Source organism: Macaca mulatta, chromosome 7, assembly GCF_049350105.2.
Source record: "Macaca mulatta isolate MMU2019108-1 chromosome 7, T2T-MMU8v2.0, whole genome shotgun sequence".
In the NCBI taxonomy this organism is placed as follows: Eukaryota; Metazoa; Chordata; class Mammalia; order Primates; family Cercopithecidae; genus Macaca; species Macaca mulatta.
The window spans coordinates 109929546-109950182 of record NC_133412.1 but is presented as its reverse complement, the minus strand read 5'-3'; the positions used below and the strand labels follow the sequence as shown (position 1 = coordinate 109950182).

The window sequence follows — 20637 nt, the reverse complement described above, 5'->3', positions numbered from 1 at the left end:
ATGATTGCTTTCTAGTACCCCTTTCCCTGAAAAAAGAGAAAAGGATACATATGTTATCACCAAAGGCTTAGTAGTGTAGTAGGAAACAATAATTAGAGGAAAAAAAGCCCTTAAAATGAAATGTTTGGATTGTGTCCCTGGATATTCACACAATCTTTGTTACACCTAAGGTTAGACAATTTACTGAATCCTCCCCACTTCCGTGTATGAAGCACTTTTCACATTGAATAACAGTGATGGGATGTGTGGAGTAATAATTTCTCATCCAGATGGTTGCTTAGGTAGCATCTTTTGCTGTGAACTAATGCCAACAAAACAAATGTGAACGATCTTCAAAAAATGTGAAAGAGAAAATTGTGATTAGTTCTTTGGATGCAATACTCTATGGCATAGCTAATGAATTAGTTTGGTACAAAGAATTTTTTTCTGCCTAAGAAGTAATATGGTGAAAATCGGATTCTGTGGTTATTTCTATGGTTTCTCTCTTACCGTTTTTATGAACATTTTCATTTTTCAATGTAATAACTTGGAATCTGCATGGTATTGTACTAGAAATATGCACTGGTCACAATACACAGTCGTGTAGAAAGCAAGCGTCAGCTCTCTCAGTGGTGAAGCAATCCACCAGAAAAAAAAAAAAAAAAAAAATGCAACAGCAGACAACATCAGTCATATAGCTGAGGAGGAGTGAAAAGAGAGAAAGTTTTACCAGAAAATATGAAGTTGTACTATTTGTACACCACTTGTTTTGAAGTGTCTGCAAATGCCCTCCTTGGCAAGCTGCCACCACTCAGCCTCTGCTAAAGGGGTTGGGCTTGGTAGCATGTTTGCATGATGTCTCTATCTCCTGGACATGGTTAAAGGAACCAGCATTAGACAGCTGACCCAAGGATAACCTTCTAGAGAATTGTAACTGTGATATGGTTTTGCAGTGAGAGAAACAGATGGCACTCCAAAAGTAGGATAAATTGAAGACGGTTTATACATGAGTTAAATGCAAAGGTTTGGTCAGGGTGAAAGAAAACCACAAGGAATAACTCAGGATCCTGGGGCTACCAGCACCAGGAGGTAGAGCTGTCACTCCAAGGCATGTGTGAAGGAGAAGATGAAAAACTTCAAAGATGAAAACGTTTTATCTTTGAGAAGTCTCCTTGATAGGAACAGTGAACTCCTGTTGACAGAGCCAGCAAGTCTGAGGAAGCCTTGTGGGAAGGAACCAGATGAATAAATATCCCAAACCCATTCTCCTGCCTCCTGTCACCTGCCAGGGTTCTTCATTAACCAAATTCAGCTGGAAGTAGGGTAACACAGGACTCTTTTGAGGCAATCAATTCAAATCACCTCTCAGGGGAAGGAACAGAGTAGAAAGGGTTAGAGAGTGACCAGGTGTGGTGGCTCACACCTGTAATCCCAGCACCTTGGGAGGGAGAGGTGAGTGGATCACTTGAGCTCAGGAGTTCAAGACCAGCCTGGCCAGCGTGGTGAAACCCCATCTCTACTAAACTAAAGAAACTAGCCGGGTGTGCTGGACGCCTGTAGTCCCAGCTACTCAGGCAGATGAAGCATGAGAATCGTTTGAACCCATGAGGTGGAGGTTGCAGTAAGGTGAGATCTCACTACCCCATTCCAACCTGGGGGACAGAGTGACAAACAAAACAAAACAAACAAACAAAACAAAGAAAGGGGTAGAGAGTGGATCTGGAAGAGCTGATGAAAGATATTTGGCACACGTGGTACAGAAGGGAGTAGGTGGTGGGCACTAGGTTTGCATCATAGTACACCAAGACTTGGCACTGGTCTATCAAAGTCAGTGTGATGAGGGAGCAGGAAGCATGAGGACCAGGAGGAACTATCTTTAAAGAGGACTCAGAGAGAGACAGAGTCACAGTACAATTCCAATTCTTGTAACAGTTAAGGCACACCCAGTGCAGTAACAAAAAATCCCTAAGTTTCAGCAATTTGACCCGTTTCAGCAATTTGACCCGTAGAAGTGGAGCCACTTCAATAGTACAAAACAGGCTTTCCTGGATGGTAGCTGGTTTTCCTCAGTGTGTGATTTAGGGATCCAGGCTCTTCCTATCTGTGGCTCTGTACCCACTAGTGCTTTGGAACCCTCTGCTTCCAACTTGTGAGTGATACAGTCTTGATGTGACATGTGTCTCATAAGGTGTATCGTGCAGGTGAAACAAAAAAGAAAATGAAGAAGTGTCACTTCTTAAAAGCCTCAGTCTGGAAGTGGTACATGTCACTTCTGCTTATATTTCACTGATAGGAGGTAGTCACATGAGCTATCCATGGATGTACAGGGAGCTGGGAGTATCCCTGGATATATCTAGCTGGGTGCATGTCTTCTAGAATCAACTTTATATGACAAAAAAGGGAGCAGGAGGTTTTAGTGGACAGTTGATCCCATCTGCATAATTCCTCATGGATTTCCATACCTCAGTCCCAGTTCCAGAAGAAGACCTCACATTGCCACACATGGTCTCTGTCATAAACCACCTCCCGCTTTATGTGAGTCACCTTGAGACATATCAGTCCTAGCCACCAAATCTCTTGACGAAGGCATGAAGCCACACTCACTTAGGATGAGGTAACAAAATAACAAAATAGTCATGTAACTATTACATGTAACAATGTAACAAAAAAGTCATCTTGTGCCTTCAACTTTCCAGAAAGTTTAAACTTGGGATTCGAAATTGTTTTGTCTGTATTGCACTAGAGTGTAAAAGTGTGGTATCTTCAACTGTATACTTGCTTATCTGTGGTAAATTTTAAAAACATCTTCAGAAACCGCATAGCTTTTTTTACATTTATTATCAATTTAACAAAAATTATATACACCATGTTATTTTCATAGCCTTTTAACTCTGTTAATAGTTAACTGAAACCTAACCTGACACAAGTAATACCACTGACAAATATTTATTTGAACCAATCTTCATTGTAGAAAGTTATGTTGGCATTACATATTTAAAGTTGGGAATATACTGATTTCGCCACTGAAGGTACTCATTTCTTCCCTTGCCTTATTTCAAAATTTGTCTATATTAAGGAAAATTAAAACACAAAAAAGGAAAGATCTGCCAACTACCCTAGAGAGTATATCAAGATTTTTTTGAGATTTCAAAGCATGAAGTTGCAGCTGTCCCATGATTTCAGCCAGAATTTGACCTAATGCACATGAGTAAGAGTGGGCTTAGGAGGCCCAAAAGCATTTGTACTGGGGAGCAGAACACTTGTGGTGGTTTTTTCTTTCTTTCTCTTTTCTTCCACCGAAAGGGACAGTGCAGCACCACCACAGCCAGCAGAAAAACCACAGTGATTCGGGCTGAATTCTGAAAATATAAAGGTTTTTCAACAGACATTTTCATACTTTTGTCAAATTGTCAAACTAAACATACATCTATGAAAATCTAAATAACAGACACATACCACATAGTCCATAATGCAGAAGTAAGAAACAAACATAAAAAGCACAGAAGGGCATTTTACTTGAAGAAGCAAACAGAAACACAATCCACAAAACAAACAGGGGAACAAAAGGAAGAGGGAATCATTCAGGCTGGCGTCAGCTGTGCTTTGTGTCGTCGTCCTCGTCCTCATCCCCATCCTCATCCAAAGTTGTGATTAGATCTTGTTTGGCTTCCAGGAGCCACGGGACACTCTTAAGCCCTTAGAGCAGAGGGATCCGGAAGGGACAGGCGCACATAGCCACAGGCCATTGATGGTGCAAGAGGGGCTGTACCTGAGAGTGACCACCTGGGCCTATGGGAGAGAACACTACAGGAAAATGGAGGCCGTATGACTCCTCCTCCCCCCAGGACAGCCTATTCTCAGGGAATGTTCAAACTTAGCCAGAGGCGACTTATCTTTGAACCTCAACTCTCTGACGTGGAAATGAGAAACAGAACACATGAGAAAAAGATCTGTGAACAGCCCACACTGATGTTGCAAAGGCCAGACACTAATGTTCCTGGACTTCACTCATGGTGTGGCCCCTCAGGCCCTCACCAAGAGCCATAATCAAGCTGGGTTCTCTGGTCCTTAGTCCACTGCTGATTTTGAGTGGTGAATTAAAGCACATAGGAGGAATGTGGCTGAGAAAGAGTGGGAGGAGGCGCCTGGAGCAGGGAGAGTGGCTTAGAGGCCAACACACTGATGTGCAAGAAATGAGACCTCACTGCCTAGCAAAAAGAGAGAAAACAGCACAAAACTATACAGGGAAAACCACCAGAAAAGCAATGTGACGCAATTAGCATAGGGACTCGCCTGCCCAAGCCTTGCCAAGCTAGAGGAAAACACTGCATAACAGAACAGGAGGGTAATTCCCATTCAAGAGGTCCCCACTGACCCCGAAAATGCTACATTGGGCTCCTTGTATACTATTCAAGGAGGCAAGCAAGAATAAGACAAACCTGGGAAGACTTGCCTGTTATTAATGTTTGAATGCTACGTGTTTGTCTTATTGTAATACAAACTTCTGTGAGAAGTTTAGTAAAGCAGAGTTTAACACTTAGGTGCCCAGTACAGAGTAGGCACTCAATGAATGTTTGTTGGCTTGAATTATCTGTAAATTCCACTATTTGAGAACACTTTTTGCTCTTTTATACTCAATGTGTTACTTGGGAGTGACTGAAATTCCAAATGTTTAACTTGAATCTGCCCACTTAAATTTCAGGAGGATTCGTTGAATGAGAGCGAGGGGAGTTTCATTAGATATGACAATTCACCCCAGCAGAAATTTAAAGAAGGAGATTTAATTTTTAGATATTCATGTAGATTTCTAACTTGGGTCCCATTTTAAAAGCATACATTATGTTTAATTTTTAATATTTTAGTAAACCTAGGTTTCCCATGACACCCAATTATCTAGATCTCAATTTGTAGAACAGAGAGTTACTTTCCAAAGGTAATTATGTTTTAAAATGCAAAGTTATATTTGCGTAAAAGCTGCTAGCTAAAGTCAGCATTTTACAAAATTAAATGACTTGGACTGTCTTGTAGTGTTGTTGCAACCCAGCAAAGCACCTGCCTATAATACTGCCAAACATATTAGTTGTCTTTTATTAAACATTTGTTAATTAGTGAAGCATAGTTTTCTTGTTCAAGTTCTGTGGACAAGTTGGGCCTGGTACTAGGTCGGATTAATTCATGCATCTCTTCTGTTGCCAGTATTTTAAGTGATTTTTGACTGTTTTTAACATGTAATTTGATGATAATGATGAAACCACACTCCTCCACTGGGTCTCTTTTGAGTGTGAGTTCATGACATAATGGAATGTTTATTATTAAAGGCTTTTAGTTAAGAGAAAGAGGAAGAGATCATGAAAGAGAGAGAAAGAGAGCTACAGAGCTCATTAGTTTATACTGGCCTTGATGATATTCCTCAGACATTCAGTACGCACTTAAACACTTGGAAACAAGCAAGCCCCATGGAATAGATGAATATAGACAGATCTTTTATTGTTGTTGTTGTTGTCCAGAATGTATCAATGCAGTTAGTTATGCGGAGAAGGCTAAAAGAGATCACATGAGATCACATGATGTCTTTTGCTCTCCAAACAGACCTGCATCTAAAACCTCCTACAAAGATGTCCATCTCTTCTCCCCGAAGGGGAGATCTCTCTCCATTCACAGTCTATACCCCTGGCAGTGAGGAATCAAATTAAATGGACACAGCTTCTTGGAAGCCTGGCTGGCTCTCCCCGGCACAGTTCATTGAGGGCTGCTTTTTTTTGGATTCCAGAGATAAACTTCATTGTCAGCTGGATGATATTTAAGTGATTCTCTTTTTACTAATGAAAAAGCTTGACTTCAGAGAAGCACTTTTACTGGTCACTCACTGAACTAGAGATGAAATTTTTAGTACAGTACCACTGGAAGCAGACAACTGCTTACTCTAGCCCAGTGCCCTTTTAGCTCCAAACTGGCATTTTTCTTTTCTAAGTGATCTTAATCCTACAAACATAAGGAAACTGTGAAGCTAGAGGACACACTGGGATAGATTATATATGTAAGAATGCTCTCAACGTTGAAAATGATATAAAAGTAAGCAGTATGACTACCATTTGTTTGTCAGTTTGGGGTTCAATCCATCCATGAAATGCTTTTGAAAATTGTGTCCTCATTTGAAAACTAGTAACAACCAATCCAAATCTTGGTAACATGTGAGATCAATCTTGATGTAAAAATAAAAACCTCCCTTGAAATTTTCCTCCACTATTATAAGAATAAGCATATTTTCTTCCTTATTAGCCAAGCTTATTATCTCCATTCCCCCAATTTTTTCCTAGTATGAGCAATTATGCTTATGAATGTCAAGCAACCCACATTCTTTTCGTCTTTCTTTCTTTGATATTATTGAAAAGCATCCTTATCAGTGCTAAATAAACTATACAGTAGGTACACTTGATCACTTAAAATAAAATAGAATAGTATATTAAGTCTCCAGAGACTCCATATTCTCCAACAGACTCCCTCACTGGGCCCCTGGCTCCTGTTCTCTAGTGCATACTTTCTGTAGAGTGGCTCAGTTCCCAGGGCCAGTGAGAAGGTTCTGGCAGTTTTAACTACATTCAAATTCCCTGTTCTGGAAATCTGTTATGGAAGCTAGAAACCAAGAACTTCAGTCTCATTCTGAACAATGAGCTAAGGTTCAACAGGTAAGGATGGTGTTTTGTGCTTCTTATTCACTAGGCAGTAGATGCTATTGGTGAATACAGGAAAAACTTGTGGACTCAAGGGGGTTGCTTGGGAGGATCGGAGAGAGAAGATGCACAGGTAACTTTTTTGTGTTGGGGGGGTCAAATTTTTAAAACTGTAATTACTTGGAAAATGCAGGAAAACTATGATACTTGTCTTGACTATAGTAATTTTAATAGTTGATTGCTGAGATTGGTGTGATCCTCTCTGTTCTCATTACCTTGATAATGGGTTCTATTTCCAGTCTGATTCATCCTTCCCCGATTTCCCAAATATGAGTTGGATTCATGGTAATTAACCACTGTAATGGCCAGCCTAGGTCAGTGCAGGTGGGACAATGTAGTAAGAGCATGTGGATTTGAAGTCATTTGTTGGCATTAAATATGAAGTTTAAATATGTGTATACATACATACATATGTATGTTCAAAGAGTGGTCACACGATAATCTGATATTAAGCATAGTTTTATGATGTGACATGTATTTTACAAAGCAAAATAATTGAAAGTTATGCTAGTCAAGCTTTTGTTTAATGGAGACCAGTTTATGCTTGGAGCATTTTAATTATACAGCTATGTTAATTAGCCTATTTTATTACTTGTGGTTTAACATTATTAGATTTAGGTTGTAATCTCTAATGATCATTTGCCTCTGACTTGTTAACTAGCATATTGTCATTAAGATAAATTTTAGAATTATATTGTCAGTGTGTTAGTTATTATCCCATAAGTAATATAAACAAGTAGAAGAACTTGTGCCAGATGGTGGAATAAACTCTCTTATCACAATTCATTTTGCAATCTCAAATTTTCATAGACTCTAAATACTAGAAATACCGTATGTCTTGTAATTGTGAAAGATGTACAAAACTAGATCTATTTCACCATACTCATGAAGGATGTGTAAGTAAATGTTTATTGTAATGAAATCTGTGGTTGACAAAATGACAAACTATTTATAGGATATTTAAGTGTACTGTAAGACTGTGAATTGTAAAGTGTACAGTCACAAAATATCAGTCTTTAAATCTCCTTGGCTTGTGAAAGGAACTGCAATTAGATGTGTCTAGGATCACAGGAAATTACTTAAAGTATGTTCAGGCTATCAGGGTTGATCTGATATTTCAGAGAGATAGTATTTTTGAGGCTCTGTTAAAAAACATGTTCAAAATTACATAGCACAGAGGATTTTCTATGCCTTTGTGGCCTTGCCAAGATGTTGTTACTTTATCTGTAGTAATTATCTAGGCTGACTGAGCACTCCAGGATACATATTTTTTCAAATTATAAACTGTTTTATAATAACATAGAGACATTTATTGGTCTCCTTTACAGTATATAAATGTTAAGCCAATGCATACCCCTGCCCACCTACACCTAATAAAGACATACAGATTCTAAACAGGCAAAGAACATCTTAATTTTAACCGGGTATAGGTTTCTGTGTCTTGTGGAAATGACTAAGCAACAATCAGGAAAAGTATCTATCTTTCCCTAGATTTTTAGAATAATTTGATAAGCAGCCAAATATGTCTGAGTACTGCTTTTGAACTTCAGTCAGTGATCACTACTTGGATAGAGCCAAACTCCATGACCTCGGTGGACTTGTTAGCTTTATTCTGGAGTGTTAATTGATGCCAGGCCTAGAATGTGAAAGCAACAAGCAAAGGCAATGCTTAAATTGCAGGTGAACCAAGTTCCTAGAATCTCTATTTAACATGCATATTCTACCTTGTTGTGTAGTTAATTACTAACATCTCCTGTCCTCCACCTTGGTTTGTTCTATCCTAGAGGGCAGGACCTGGGTGTTATTCATCTTTGGGGCCTCCAAACCCTTAACCTTGTTCCTTGTACAGATGGGGAGCTCAGTAAATACTGAGACAAAAATTCATGTCTGGAACTATAAACCACACCTTCGAACATGATTAGAGGCCCTGTTGATCTCAGTCAGTGCTAAGGCAATGTTATGTAGTTATTATTATTATTTTTGTTTTGGTTTGGTTTGTTGTTTTGTTTTGTTTTGTTTTTGAGACAGAATCTCGCTCTGTTGTCCAGGCTGGAGTGCAATGGCATGATCTCTGCTCACTGCAACCTCCACGTCTTGAGTTCAAATGATTCTCCTACCTCAGCTTCTTGAGTAGCTGGAATTACAGGTGTCTGCCACCATGCCCAGCTGATTTTTGTATTTTTAGTAGAGAGAGAGTTTCCCCATGTTGGCCAGGCTAGTCTCAAACTCCTGACTTTAAGTAATCCACCTGTCTCGGCCTCCCAAAGTGCTGGGATTACAGGCGCAAGCCACCACACCCAGCCAGTATGGATTATTGTTATATTTAATCTGAAGTTAAAACAAAATCGCCGCAGCTAAATTTTTTTAAAAACTACCATTCACATTACAAGATACTTCAACTTGGAAGAGTAAAGCTATGGACATAGAGAAATATTAGAAGGAAACCATCCCCCACCCATCCCTGCCCAGTACTTGCTAAAAAAAAAAAAAAAAAAAACTATCTTCAAAACCAGCAGTGTCATCTTTCCACCATCTGATGTGCTCTTTCTGGAGGGATGAGAAAGGCACAGGCCCCAGTGCTTATCTCCTGTGGAAAGATGCTATTTCTCCTCTTGGATGGTGATTTTTCAGAAAATGGAAAACAAACATACATGGTGGGAATTCTTCTGAAGATGTGCTTTCTCGGGTCTTTGCCCAGAGTTGGTGAGGTTGGTGTGTACATGTAAATTTCAAAACCTCAGACATGTCTTTGCATGTTTGGTCTGACTTTGGCTATGCTCAACCAACTCATAAGAAAGCAAACATACTCTGTAGGCGCAACATCTAATTTCAGTAAGAAAGGCTAATTACAGTGAATTAAAATCTTTATTTAATCTTCCTACAGTTATCCTTTTAATGTGTTCTGTAATTGCAAACCTTTAGTCTGTTAATCTCTGATTCATTAGTGGGCTTCTTAAGTGTTTATTGAGGAACACGTGTAATATTCAGGTAATTACTAATAATCTTTGTTCATGGCACATTCACAGAAATCTCTGCAGGGAGTTTCATTAGGCTCATCACCACTTATCATCAGTATACAACTTTTCCTAGCAGTCTCCCACCTCTAGAAAGGATGGAATTTGGGGCCTTTAGAATACAAAAGGCAAGGTCTGTTCTCCCTTATGGCTAACAAACTCAAATATTAATTTTTATTATTTTTATTTTGTGTGCTGCTCTCCCTCAAATCAAATTGTCCCATTTTATTGCTGAGGAAAAAGGCAGAGGGATTAAATTACAAGTCTCACCAGTTTACACTGTGAGTCAGTGGCAGCACTGGAATTGCAACCAGTGGCTCCCAGTCTGTGTCTCGGTTCCTCAAAGTGCTTCACCTCCTTTGACACAAAAGTGGAATTTTTATGTAGCCTAGTGTATTGTGGCATAAATTGCCAGTGAAGGGGGAAAAGTGGCACTTAAGACTGGCTTTGGTGGTAAGGATCCGCTGCATTTTCATCCTAAACAAAAACAAACCTTCTGATCTCCTTTTTGATTGCTGAAATCCCTATAAGAGAGGACACATTTTGACGGATGGCACATTAAAGTAGAAGTCACAATAAGGATGAATGATGGATGTGAATGTGTTTCCAAAAGCAGAGCTGAATGGGAGAAGGCAGAAGAGAGCACAGGAATGCTACTGAACTAAGAAGTGATCCAGGGGTGACACCAGAAATGCTCTTTACCTATCTCACTGATTTGCTTAGGGATTGGTGGCAGTGCCAAAGGGGTGGCTTGGAATGGCTTCCCACTGCCAGTCTCCATCAGTTCCCTCTCCCAAAGCACCCGAAATAATCATATGATCTAACTAAAAAGCAGCAGAGTGTGTGCTATGCAAATGTAGCCTCAGGACAAATCCTGTCATCTACCCCAGTCCAACCCTTTGCAATTCAATTACTGCATATTCATATAAAGATAGGACTATATAAGTTATATTAGGTTGGTGCAAAAGTCATCGCGGTTTTGGCCATAAAAGATTGAGTGTTAGGCACCATTGAAAGTAATGGCCAAAACCACGATGACTTTTGCACCAAATGTATAATATATAAGTTATATATGGATATATACAGTATATATGCATATATAGTATATGTACATATATATGCATATATAATGCATAGTGTACAAATATATTTCTAAAGCCTCCACTCACCAGAACGTTCAGTATTCATTAAGAAGATGATAGATATAAAATTACTTTGGAAATAAAGGCACTGCATTAATTTGAGATTTTAGAATTTTCAAACACCTTATCTTGAGACTTTTAAGGCAGCAAAGCCATTTTATTTTATTTTTATTTATTTTTATTTTTATTTTTTGAGTCAGAGTCTCGCTCTGTCCCCCATGCTGGAGTGCAGTGGCGTGAACTTGGCTCACTGCAAGCTCCGCCTCCTGGCTTCACATCATTCTTCTGCCTCAGCCTCCCATGTAGCTGGGACTACAGGCACCCGCCATCACGCCCAGCTAATTTTTTTTTTTTTTGTATTTTTTAGTAGAGATAAGGTTTCACCATGTTAGCCAGGATAGTCTCGATCTCCTGACCTCATGACCTGCCCACCTCAGCCTCCCAGAGTGCTGGGATTACAGGCGTGAGACTTTTAAGGCAGCCAAGCCATTTTATTTCTTACAGACATATCTTTCTTTTGGCCATATCTTCAGAAGTACTCAAACAAGCGGAAGTGGTATATCTATGCTGAGACTGAGTCACAGACTAGTTTAAAATAGAATATCACTGAGCACACAATGAAGACAGTGCAAAATGCTGCAGTCATGATTCTCAGCTAATTTAGAAAAAAGTGCTTCAATTAGTGCAAACATTTTTTGTCTTTAAAAAATATGCTCGTACATTTGTTTGGGAACATTGAGAAGCCCTTCCTTACCCTGGTGGTTACCACAGTAACTCACTCAGTATTGTGGCTGGTAAATGACAGGGCCTGTTTCCTCCCATTGGTTAAGTGTGTGCAGTCCTTTGGCTATGAGAACAGCCACAGATAGGTATCTGGCTCCTTTGCAATGTAGCCTAGGGTTTGAGCCACACTCCTGTCTCTTGTGTGTGATTCTGATCGGATGTTAGGCACCAAATATGTCCCAAGTGTTACATCATTGTCCACTCTGTCAGTGTGGCAGCAAGTTTCCATTCTAATAAAAGAAGTTACTCAGATGTATATTCCATATGTATTTAAGCTGCTTTTATTAGGACAATGGAGAAGTCCAACCCTTTCTTCTAAATGCAATCAAGAGTGGTGTGGCTTTGCCTTTGTAATTTTACAAGGGTTTGTATTACGTAACTGGAAAATTGTCTCCCTGAGTATAGAGAGAATTTGTTAGCAGAAAATGCAGCTTGGAACATGCTGATGTAAAGCTTCAATCCAAGAGAGAAACCTTTTAAGTTGCTGAAATGTAGAGCAGAGGAAGAAGGAAATTGCTGTTTTACATGATTGACCAAAATGCACTGTAATTATATCAACTTGAAACAGATTCCTGAGAAGAGTTGATAACTCTGTGATCAGAATAAGTCATGTGTAATGGAACAAAATACTGCAACCAAATACTGCAAGTGCTTTCTCTGCAAAGCGTAGATATGATGTATGTGAGAGGTACAGTAGAAGAGACAACTGTTCTTACCTTAGCCTGTGTAATGGGGCCTCTCGCTGCTTTAGCATAGCTAAGAATGGAAGGGAGGCTTTACTGGGGCATTAGTAGTTACCATGCCTGCCCATCCTTTTGCATTGCTCATGCAGCACGGTTTATGGACTGTGCTCCCGTAATGTTATTTTGATGTTGCCGCTCCTGGTTGTAATTAACTCAGCGTCACTCATCAGACAGTCAGCTCCTAAATGAAGCACTCCTCAAGGATTTCATGGACTGCCCTTTCTTGTTGCCTGTTCGAAAATCTGTGGGTAAAGTTTAATTGCAGATATGTAGCCCAAAGGTAGTCTTTCTTTATTTCCCCTCTCCCTTTCCCTTCCATTGTCTCTGCTAAGTACTATTTCCCACCCATAAATAGCCGATCATCCCCAATAAGAGTGGTGCTAGCATCTGATGCTCTGAAACACTATTTCTAAACATCTGATACTCTGAAACTCTATTTCTAAACAATAGGTTTTGTTTATGGTGATCATCTGTTTGCACATCTCCTTCACCTTACTGAAAGCTTCTACAAGGCAGGCTTTGTCTTATTTCTTTATAAGCCCCCAAATAGAAGAGTGTGTTCAAGAACTCTTATTAACTGAATGAATGATAGATAGGAAATATGATCTATTTGGTTCTGCAAAGAGAAAAAGAAATTGCAACTAGTGAGTGAAGTGCCTAGACTTGTGAAATCATCATACTCTGTATTCACGTTTGCACAAGCTGTCAGAAAACCCACCTGGGAATTACCTGGGCATGCAGATATCATAGGCAAAGCTGAGATCTCTAACCACAGAAGGGAAGGAAAGGCTAAGGTTGAATGTCTAGACATAGGACACGCTTGCCTGGCCCATCTGCTGACTTGTTCACAGACCCATCTGGAACCAGGGCCGTGCAATTGTGCAATGGCCATCCTGAGGTAGCTGAAGTGCTGACCTGAGCAGCAGAAAAGGTCAAGTGCTTTATACTGGGCTTTGACTTTAGCTCCTATATACCTTCTACCAAACCACTTCAGGTCTCCATGCACCCTGAGCAAACAAGTGCATGCAGCAAGCAGAGTACTGTGACATTTTCCCGAAGGAAACGCGGGGTTGGTGGCTGTGGTGTTCGCTTCCCCGTTAGAAAGGGGACAGCTTTCCCTTACTGGCTATTGTTCCTGTCATCTCCCCACCTGGAATGCTTCCTCCTGATTTACTCTCTGACTCCCATGAGGAGTCAGCTCAAATCCTTCTCTTTCCTGAAACCCTTGCTGACCCTCTGCAGAGAGCGGTAATTGCTCCCCTTGTGAACACCTGGACAACCCGGTGCCGATGCTACTTCACGTTTTGCATATTTCCTCTTATATCGTTATCTTTTTTCTTCATATTTCTTTCTTGTGCGTCTTGAGGTTGAAGGTAATACCCTGGGTTTTTTAAAACCTGTAGCATCTTAAATCATATGGCACACATTAAGAAAATAATTCGTAATTTGGGAAAATACATCTAGAAAGGAATTTACTGAGATAAATGAACTTAATTAAAGCTTATTACAGATATTATGAAAAGCATCTATGCTTATCTAATACTTTCATAATATATAAAACTATTTTGAATAATTTTTTTAAAAAATAGTTAGAGTCTTGGTTTTTCCCACTAGATGTAAGAAAGGATTTTATACTCAACAATGAATATAGGTTACAAATATGCAAATACAGAAATGAAGATTCTTATTTGAACTGAACAAAAGTCATACTTTGGAAATTGCTCTGTATGTTTCAAAGTAATTTGTTGTCTAGGGGTAGTGGCTCATGCGTGCAATCCCAGCACTTTGGGAGACCGAGGTGGGAGGATTGCTTGAGCCCAGAAGTTCCATACCAGCTTGGGCAAGAAGGGAAGACGCCACCTCTACAAAAAAATTTTTTTAAATTAGCTAGTCATGATGGTGCATGCCTGTAGTCCCAGCTCAGGAGGCTGAAGTGGGAAGATCCCTTGGGCTTGAGCTTAGGAGTTCGAAGATGCAATGAGCTGTGATCGCACCACTGCACTCCACCCTGGGTACAGAGCAAGACCCTGTCAAAAAAAAAAAAAAAAGAGGAGAATATGTTAAATGTGTCATTTTAAAAAATTATGGAGAAAAAGGACTACCCAACAAGCTTGCCCCTTTCATTATATTCCTGTTGCCTTTATTTCTATTCTAGCACCATTATTTCTCACCCAGACTATCGTATCTCCTTCCTGATTGTTCTCTCTGCCATACTCCCATTCTAATCCATCCAATTGGTCAATAGGTACTCATTTAGAGATTTGTATTGCAAAGAACTCTGCTGGAAGACTGAACTCCCACATCTCTGAACAGTACTGTTCACAAACTTCTTCACAGTACTCTTCAGTACTTCTTCACAAACACATGTAGCAACTTTTCACTTTACAAAACCAAATGTAATTCCAGCCTTGCTTTGCTTTTCAGTATTATACCACACTCACTCTGGCCATATGCCCAACTACTTCAGTCAAAGCAGTACATTCATTCTTCTGTCTGATATGTGTCAGTTTGCAGCATAATTCTGTGAGGCCTAGAACCTATAAAATATATTATTCCTAGAAGTAGACGTTGCGTTCATATCATCAAGCCAACAATCTAAGAAAAGCATTTTGAACTAAATAACATCAGAAGTATTTTTGAAAAGTTCTTTTTCAAAAGCAGGTAAAATTGTGGAGGGAATTCCCTCCCACAGAAGGAACAAGAGCCCTAACTTACAACAGGAACAATAAAGTAAAGCACAAGGAATAGGCAGGCTAAAGAACCCAAAGTATAGAGAACTCAGGTATGGGAGAAATGAGAGTACTTGTTATAAACCTCTTAAGAAACAAACTCCAGAGCAAATACAAAACACAAAGATAAAACCCTTGTACTGGAAACTTCCACATTTGGAGGGCTAAGAGTTCAGAGATGCATGATCATATGCAAAAAGAAGAAAAAAGAATTTAACTTTCAAAAATGGGGCACATGTTTATTGAGCTCTAATTATATGCAGGGCACTATGCTTCTCTGAAGATCCAGGTAGCCTGAACTACCCAGAATGATCAATCTTGTTCCATCATGGAGTAGTGATAGTAAACTGTAGAGTAATACAATCCCAATATACAACCCTAACTCTTGCTTCAAATGCAGACTCCTGCCTGCCAGAATGAATTCCAAATTTACAATCAGGATCAAAGTTAGGCCCTATTAGCTACTCTGTAATTTTTTTTTTTTTTAATATTAAGTTCTGGGATACCTGTGCAGAATGTGCAGATTTGTTGCATAGGTATACGTGCACCATGGTGGTTTGCCGCACCTATCAACCCGTCTTACAGGTTTTAAGCCCCACATTCATTAGGTGTTGTCCTAATGCTCTCCCTCCTCTTGCCCCACGGCCCCCGACAGGCCCCAGTGTGTGATGTTTTCCTCCCTGTGTCCATGTGTTCTCACTGTTCAATTCCCACTTATGAGTGAGAACATGCTGTATTTGGTTTTCTGTTCCTGTGTTAGTTTGCTGAGAATGATGGCTTCCAGCTTCATCCATGTCCTTGCAAAGGACATGAACTTACTCTTTTTTGTTGCTGCATAGTAGTCCATGGTGTATATGTGCCACATTTTCTTTATCCAGTCTATCATTGATGGGTATTTGGGTTGGTTCCAAGTCTTTGCTATTGTAAATAGTGCTGCAATAAACATACATGTGCATGTGTCTTTATAGTAGAAGGATTTCTAATCATTTGGGTATATACCAGGTAATGGGATGGCTGGGTCAAATGGTATTTCTAGTTCTAGATCCTTGAGGAATTGCCACACTGTCTTCCACAATGGTTGAACTAATTTACACTCCCACAACAGTGTAAAAGTGTTCCTGTTTCTCCACATCCTCACCAGCATCTGTTGTTTCCTGACTTTTTAATAGTTGCCATTCTAACTAGTGTGAAATGGTATCTCATTGTGATTTTGATTTGCATTTCTCTATTGCCTAGTGATGATGAGCATTTTTTCATATGTTTGTTGGCCGCATAAGTGTCTTCTTTTGAGAAGTATCTGTTCATATCCTTTGCCTACTTTTTGATGGGGTTGTTTGGTATTTTCTTGTAAATTTGTTTTAGTTCCTTGTAGATTCTGAATATTAGACAGGCTACTCTGTATTTTTAACCTTTGTGCTAAATTGCCATCAAGGAACACTTATTAAGATAGGAAATAGCACTATTGTTTCATATGTATACTCAGAATTCTGAATTCTACATTAAAACATCTATAATATTTGTGTATGCTTTTCACAAAAGGAAAAAGCTTAAATGCCTCAGGGCAAATCTGCCTGGCTGACAAATAGATGTAAATACATTTTTTCCTTTACATCCCTTGTAAGTTGGATTCCTAGGTATTTTATTGTCTTTGAAGCAATTGTGAATGGAAGTTCATTCATGATTTGGCTCTCTGTCTGTTACTGGTGTATAAGAATGCTCTTCAAGGAGAACTACAAACCACTGCTCAGTGAAATAAAAGAGGACACAAACAAATGGAAGAACATACCATGCTCATGGATAGGAAGAATCAATATCCTGAAAATGGCCATACTGCCCAAGGTAATTTATAGATTCAATGCCATCCCCATCAAGCTACCAATGACTTTCTTCACAGAATTGGAAAAAACTGCTTTAAAGTTCATATGGAACCAAAAAAGACCCTGCATTGCCAAGACAATCGTAAGTCAAAAGAACAAAGCTGGAGGCATCATGCTACCTGACTTCAAACTATACTACAAGGCTACAGTAACCAAAACAGCATAGTACTGGTACCAAAACAGAGATATAGACCAATGGAACAGAGTCCTCAGAAATAATACCACACATCTACAGCCATCTGATCTTTGACAAACCTGAGAAAAACAAGAAATGGGGAAAGGATTCCCTATTTAATAAATGGTGCTGGGAAAATTGGCTAGCCATAAGTAGAAAGCTGAAACTGGATCCTTTCCTTACTCCTTATATGAAAATTAATTCAAGATGGATTAGAGACTTAAATGTTAGACCTAATACCATAAAAACCCTAGAAGAAAACCTAGGTAATACCATTCAGGACATAGGCATGGGCAAGGACTTCATGTCTAAAACACCAAAAGCAATGGCAACAAAAGCCAAAATTGACAAATGGGATATAATTAAACTAAAGAGCTTCTACACAGCAAAAGAAACTACCATCAGAGTGAACAGGCAACCTACAGAATGGGAGAAAATTTTTGCAATCTACTCATCTGACAAAGGGCTAATATCCAGAACCTACAAAGAACTCAAACAAATTTACAAGAAAAAAACAAACAACCCCATCAAAAAGTGGGCAAAGGATATGAACAGACATTTCTCAAAAGAAGACATGCACACAGCCAACAGACACATGAAAAAATGCTCGTCATCACTGGCCATCAGAGAAATGCAAATCAAAACCACAATGAGATACCATGTCACACCAGTTAGAATGGCAATCATTAAAAAGTCAGGAAACGACAGGTGCTGGAGAGGATGTGGAGAAATAGGAACACTTTTACACTGTTGGTGGGACTGTAAACTAGTTCAACCATTGTGGAAAGCAGTGTGGCGATTCCTCAAGGATCTAGAACTAGAAGTACCATATGACCCAGCCATCCCATTACTGGGTATATACCCAAGGGATTATAAATCATGCTGCTATAAAGACACATGCACACGTATGTTTATTGCAGCACTATTCACAATAGCAAAGACTTGGAATCAACCCAAATGTCCATCAGTGACAGACTGGATTAAGAAAATGTGGCACATATACACCATGGAATACTATGCAGCGATAAAAAAGGATGAGTTTGTGTCCTTTGTAGGGACATTGGATGCAGCTGGAAACCATCATTCTCAGCAAACTATCGCAAGAACAGAAAACCAAACACTGCATGTTCTCACTCATAGGTGGGAACTGAACAATGTGATCACTTGGACTCGGGAGGGGGAACATCACACACCAGGGCCTATTATTGGGAGGGTGGGGGAGGGATTGCACTGGGAGTTATACCTGATGTAAATGATGAGTTGATGGGTGCTGACGAGTTGATGGATGCAGCACACCAACATGGCACAAGTATATATATGTAACAAACCTGCACGTTATGCACATGTACCCTAGAACTTAAAGTATAATAATAAAAAAAATTTAAAAAAATACATTTTTTCTGTAGATTTCATTAAATTACAGAGAAATGTAATTTTAAAGGCTATGAAAATAAGGTGAAGATTATGTAATGCTAATAAATGAATAAAATCCATACCAAAGCAGAATGTTCTAGATTAATCTGAAAAGCTGTTTCTAAGACTTTAAAAAATGAGAAAAGCCATTTGGCAAAATCTTTAACTTAGAGTTTTTGGTTTGATTTTCCTTCTAGGTTTCAGATTCAGAGATGTGCAACTGATCCAAACAGTTACAAAAGCTTGGTAGACAGCTTTCAAATGATTTTCCAAATGGAAGGGTATGTATATTCTTCATATAGCCATTTTAATATGTTTTTACTTAACATGTTTTCTCATTTTGAATGGTTTATTTTCCTAGTCTTACTAGGGGCAAAATACTTAAAAGGGTAACTTTCTACTTTGTTATGTTTTTCCTGATAACGTGATTGAAAACTGAATGTTTATATAATGGAAACTACCACAAAAAGATATTAATAAGTAGTTTAATGACTAGAGGACAATTTTTAATTTATGCCACTAGGGTTGTTTAAAGTTTCTATAACTGGGGCTCTCTAAACTCAATAGTTCTTTATTTTGGTACTGTAATATAATGTCCAAATTCATTCTGCATTCACACTCTAGTTTATGAATATGCAAATAAAACAGATCTGTATCAAAAATTGATGCATCAAGGCTGGAAGCAGTGGCTCACACCTGTAGTTCCAGCTACTTGGGAGGCTTAGGTGGGAGGATTGCTTGAGCCCGAGAGGTGCAGGTTGCAGTGAGTTAGGATTGCGCCACTGCACTATAGCCTGGGCGACAGCAAGACTGTCTTAAAAAAAAAAAAAATCGATGCATCCAATTAATTATCTGATCTATTAAATGATCAAATAAATAGAATATTTGTTTATATAGGCTAAAATTATCTTCAATGTGTTAGATTCAGTTAAAAACTGTATCCAATAAACATATGTGTGCACATGTCTATTGGAAGTGAGGGACTAGGGGAGGGATAGCATTAGGAGAAATACCTAATGTAGATGACTGGTTGGAGGGTGCAGTAAACCACCATGGCATGTGTCTACCTATGTTACAAACCTGCACGTTCCTCACATGTATCCTAGAATTTGAAGTATAATAAAAAAAAAAATTTAAACTATCCAGTATAATTTTTCAAAGAATATTGTATTTGCTTTTGGAAGTTGTTTTTATAAGAAAATTGTTGAAAAAATAATCTTTCAAATATGTAACAGGAATAATAATAACTAGTATATATTTAGCTTCATTATGTAGTAGGGAATCTTCTTACAACTGTATTATGTAGGTTCTGTTGGGTTCCATTCCAATTGGACAGATAAAGAAGACTCAGAGAAGTTAGTAAGTTTCACATTTCTGGTGAGTAGTGGAGCTGGGAATCAAATCTAGGTCTGCTTGACCCTAAAACCCATGCTCTTAACTGCTGTAGATCACTACTTGTCTTGCCAGGTTACACTATAAATACTATTCTGCTAATCATTTATTTCAGTTAAACTTGTATTATGGATATCTTTCCATGCCAGTATATTCTCTTTAACAACATAGTAATTTATTTTATCTATATGTTGCAATTTATTAATCTCTATGGTAGACCTTTAGGTTGCTTCCAAATTCTTGCTATTATAAACAATAGTGCAATAAATATTTTCATACTATCTTTGCGCATTTGTATCTATTTATATATTTTAATATATAGTATATTTTGATATATTGACATATATATTTATATAACTTTTACATATTTTTATAGTTTTAATATATTAGTACAATAAAGTACATTGTTAGCTGTGGACTTGCAGGATCAAATGATATGCATGTTTTATATGAGAGATGTTGACAAATTACCTTCCAAAAAGTATGTACTGATTTTATACCCTTAAGATTTGAAACTTCTTATTTCTTCACACACTCTCAAACACATTATAAATCATTATTTGGTATATCTGTCACTGATATGTATCTCCCGTTTACCATCTGACCAATGAAAAATAGAACTGTCCTAAGTGCATTCCTTTGAATGTTGTAGGGATTGA

The 20637-nt window shown here is 38.6% G+C and overlaps 1 protein-coding gene across 3 annotated transcripts in view; it reads left to right on the top strand.

Moving 5' to 3' along the window:
* The window catches only part of SLC25A21 (solute carrier family 25 member 21), a 507140-nt gene that overhangs the window by 344707 nt on the left and 141796 nt on the right, over nucleotides 1-20637 (top strand). For all 3 annotated transcript variants that reach the window (XM_077937769.1, XM_077937768.1, NM_001265644.1), the window contains 1 exon segment: nucleotides 18784-18867. In XM_077937769.1, the coding sequence (XP_077793895.1) occupies nucleotides 18784-18867 (84 nt within the window).